The 4,727-nt window shown below is 39.1% G+C and overlaps 1 protein-coding gene across 1 annotated transcript; it reads right to left on the bottom strand.

Moving 5' to 3' along the window:
* Positions 1–2,050: 2,050 nt before the first annotated feature.
* On the bottom strand, positions 2,051–3,791 carry LOC134040924 (GTPase IMAP family member 9-like). The gene is made up of 2 exons (XM_062487104.1): positions 3,730–3,791; positions 2,051–3,425 (listed from the first exon to the last, which is right to left on the bottom strand). Exons 1-2 carry the CDS (start codon positions 3,752–3,754, stop codon positions 2,422–2,424), a joined length of 1,029 nt encoding a protein of 342 aa, XP_062343088.1. The 5' UTR covers positions 3,755–3,791; the 3' UTR covers positions 2,051–2,421.
* Positions 3,792–4,727: the final 936 nt, after the last annotated feature.

Genomic DNA, 4,727 nt, shown 5'->3' with positions numbered 1-4,727 from the left:
TAAACACATTTACTAAATCTAGCCATAATTTTCCAATATCATAAACACATTTCACATGAAGACACAATTCACAAAACACAATCCTCCGTTCTCATAAATCTTAACACATTTTTCCTTGTTAAAACACAAGTTGCAAAAGAACTCTGCTCATATTCTCAAATGAAAGCTCATGTGATGCAAAATGCTTGCCACAGTCAGCAATATTTGAACACAATGAACACACCTGGCGTCATTCATTACACACAACGACTCAAAATTGAAGACACCTGTTGCTAATGCTGTGACCACATGTATAAAAGCAAGTTCAGAGTGCACAGTTTGCTGAAGATTCCAAACAAACACAATGGATGAAGGCAGAGTTAGGGGAAGAGGAATTTGAGTCAGAGAGGGAGAAGAGCTGGCCATGGAAGAAGAGGAGCAGGCCAACGAGGAAGAGGAGCAGGCCAACGAGGAAGAGGAGGAGGTCCAGGAGGGAGAGCAAGACAACCTCGCACCGTCCTCCTGGACCGCCAACAACACCATCCTGGGCCTGCACATCACATTTATGTGATCATTTGGGACAACGTACGCTTCCACAGAACAAACCAAATCAGAGAGTGGTTCACCACCAACAGTAACGACTTTTTAAACGTCTGTCTGCCACCCTACTCCCCTTTCCTGAACCCTATAGAGGAGTTCTTCTCATCGTGGAGATGGAAGGTTTATGACAGACAACCATACACTAGAGATAACCTCCTAAGGGCAATGGCGCTGGCCTGTGTTGACATCCCAGTGGAGGCCTTCCAAGGATGGATGCGCCATTCCAGGGTGTTTTTCCCGCGGTGCCTGGCAAGAGACAATATAGCCTGCGATGTGGATGAGGTGATGTGGCCTGATGCAGCTCAGCGACATGATGCCGCACAGTGATTGTGGTGTAAATAAAAAAACTTCACACCCTGATCATGTTTTCAAGAGTACTGTTGTGTGCAATAGATTCTGTTTTTGCATTGAATTGTTACAGTAGTGAACATGTAAAATTTACTATAGATTTATACTCATATGAAACTCTCAAATCTAAATGCCTAATCCTCTGCAGAGATCTAAGAAGATCCATTACTGTAAAGTTTCAAAAAATATGCATTGGCAGTTATGAAACAAAGAACCTTCTCACAAATTGAGCATTGTGTTTTCAATTGTTTTGCTGTAGTGTGTAATGATGTGTATAGTGTTTACATTTTTGAAAGCTTCGAGCTTCTCTTTTGGTGTGAAAGTTTGAGTTTTGAAGTGAGAAGGTGTGGTTGTGTTTATGTAGCTTTAGAAAAGGGTGTTGTGTTTAGACATTGGACATGGAGGAAACGTTTGTGAAATGTGTTTTAGCATTTGAGAAACTGTAAAAGGATCTGAATTTACTAATACATTTAACTTATACATACTGTTTATTTCTCAATAATGACCAGATAATAAAAACAATCAAATAATGAAGAATTTAATGTGCATTGCAAGTGAAAATGTTGCATACTATGTCTGAAATATTAACCAAATCATTCGAGGTGACACACTCTTGTCACTGCTAGATTTCTTAAAATATGTATACAATGATAAAGTATAGGGATTTAAGTATCTGACAATCCAAATCTAAATGTAGCCCAAAAATATAGACATATTATTTTCCATTTGGGATTTCTGCAAAACAAGAATAACAAACGAATACATCAAACTCTCAATAAACATCAACAAATATTTAATGTCCGAAAAGTACGAAGTAGGAAGAAGTGAATACTGATTTATAACCGTTACTTCTTTAATATTTTATCAAAAAATTTATTGAATAACATGAATATGAACAACTATGAACAACTTTGAGCCCCAGTGTTCTACACAATTCGATCAAATCAAACCAATCATACCAATTAAAACAGTTAAAACAAAACAAGAACAATCAGTATTAAAATTGGTGTCTGTATGAGAGGTAGGGGGCACGTAACTACCTATATTAGGCAAACTAGGTTAACTTATACATATTGTTTATTTGTCAGTAATGACCAGATAATAAAAACAATATCAAATAATGCAAGTTTAATGAAGAATTTAATGTGCATTTCAAGTGAAAATGTTGCATACCAAGTCTGAAATATAAACAAATCATTTGAGGTGACACACTCACGGCACATTCTCATTTGGTCTTGTGTCACAGTTCTGTTCTAGATTTCTAAGATTGACTGAATCCAAATTTAAATGTAGCTCAAAAATATAGACGTATTATTTTCGATTTGGGATTTCTGCAAAACAAGAATAACAATAAACGTATACATCAAACTCTCAATAAACATCAACAAATATTTAATGTCCGAAAAGTACGAAGTAGGAAGAAGTGAATACTGATCTATTGCTACCACTTCTTTAATATTTTATCAATAAAGGTATTGAATAACATGAATATTATTAACTATGAACAACTTTGAGCCCCAGTGTTCTACACAATTCGATCAAATCAAACCAATCATACCAATTAAAACAGTCAAAACAAAACAAGAACAAAAGTTTAACAGATACATTTGCAGCAGCAGCTCCAATGCCAGCTCCAAGTACAGCTCCCAATGGACCCCCCACTGCTCCAATTGCTGCTCCAACAAGAGCATATGTACCAATTGCTACTTTCTTGATGTAATCATTGAATTTTTCTGCAGTCGCCCTAGCTTCATTCTCATGTTGCTGCTGAACCTCCTCTATGCACTGCTTGAGTAGCACACCCTGGTATTTCTCATGCAACTCCTCTATCTCTCTATTTCTCTGCTCTGCATTCTCTCTCAGAATCTTTTCTTTCTCCTCTTCAATCGCTCTTTCAGCCTCTTGGAAATTTCCATTAGTGTAGTAGCTTCCTGCATTGTTACAGACCATGTTATTTATCTTCTTCAGTAGTTCGGTGACCTGAGTGGGATTCTTGCTTTTGTTGTTCAAGACATAGTATCCTCCCTTACATGTCTTTATGAAACCTTGAAGGTCTGCATTCTCATCCAGATACTTTTCAATAGATACATCGTCCAGTATGTCCTCATGGGTAAACAGTGCTATTGTGTATTTTTCTGCGTCAATACCAAAGGTTTTCTGGATGATTTTCACAGTTTCTTTTTCCTGGTTTGTGTATCTGTCTGCCAAACTGATAACGACCAGAAAGGCATGGGGACCGGGAGCTGAGAAAGAGATGCACTTCTTGATCTCTGTTACTATTTTATCTTCATCTTTGGTATCAAACAACCCTGGAGTGTCAACCACAGAAACCATTTTTCCATCCACCTCTCCACAATTCTTACCACAGAGTGATGTGACAGAGGATGGTGATCGCTTGGCTTCAAAAACTTTTCTCCCCAGGATAGTGTTTGCTGTTGCACTCTTCCCAACTCCAGTCTTCCCCACTAGCACAATTCTAATGTTATCCAACTCTGTCTCTGTTGGTTAACAAGGAAAACAATTGGAGTGATCTTGACCAACTATTTGTTAGTTATGTAAGGTCTGGCCAAACATAAACATTTCCTCAAGCCATTTTGGGCCAGAAACATAAAAAATAAGTGCCTCGCAAAAATATTCAGACACATAACCAATTCTCTCCTATCTCTGAATTACAAATCATACCATGACATTTTGTACTCTTTAAAATTTGAATCAACTCGTTGATACATTTTCATTTAAAAACTCCATAGTGAGTCCCACTGTTGGTTTTCTGCAATAGCAGTAAATGTAAAGTAAACTTACCAGGCTGTGCATGTTTGCTGTCCATATTGAAGTAGATATGGTAGACAAGTGCCCAGACAAGTGCTGGCAGTGGCTAACCTGATGGTCACGGCACCAACGTAACAGACGTGGCCGCGCCCCCATTGGAGGTAAACTCGGCCGATGTTCATTGATGATGGAATGTATGGTAACTTACGCTGCACACCTCACCTGCTCCGAAGCAGGTTGTGTTCCAGATAACAGATCAACATGTATGAAAGCATTGCCTAATGACCAATCTTTATCCTTTGGAAAATGGCATCATCCTTTCTAAAAGATCCTGTGACCTAGGTGCGCAAATAGTTTGAGTCCAACAAAACACTGGCTTTCCCTGAAGAGTAGTGAGCAGTACGGTTGGCATGGTGGCACAGTGGTTAACACTGGCCTTTCTGTGTGGAGTTTGCATTTTCTTCTGTGCTCACCGGGGTTTCTCCGCTAATACAGTTTTTCACAATTGTTAACACACAAAAAGCAAAACTTTGGCACAATTTTCACAACCTTAACTTAATGTAGCAATTGCTCGACCCAATTTGGCACTACTTCACACTCCCTTATCTGCATTAGACTCTGACTTTCCTTGTTTACACACTGATGTCAATTACACATCACCTTGTTGTCAAAACACTACACACAATGTTCAGTTGTTGCACACACTTCTCAAGTAAAGTCTCAAAGCATCAACCTACAACACACAAATATTCAAATCTCTAAACACTCAGGTCTGGTGAGCAATTTGCGATCAGGACTGCAGAATAAAAAGGAAGAGGACAAGGAAGAGGACAAGGAAGAGGACAAGGAAGAGGACAAGGAAGAGGACAAGGAAGAGGACAAGGAAGAGGACAAGGAAGAGGAGAGAGAGGATGACAAGGAGGAGGAGGAGGATAAGGAGAATAAGGAGGAGGAAGAGGAGGATGACAAGAAGGAGGATGAGGAGGAGGAAGAGGAGAAGGAGGAGGAGGAGAAAGAAGAAGGAGAACGGT

The sequence above is a fragment of the Osmerus eperlanus genome, chromosome 20, assembly GCF_963692335.1.
Source record: "Osmerus eperlanus chromosome 20, fOsmEpe2.1, whole genome shotgun sequence".
Taxonomy (NCBI): Eukaryota; Metazoa; Chordata; class Actinopteri; order Osmeriformes; family Osmeridae; genus Osmerus; species Osmerus eperlanus.
The sequence above is the reverse complement of the archived record's forward strand: the minus strand, read 5'-3'. Positions and strand labels throughout refer to the sequence as shown.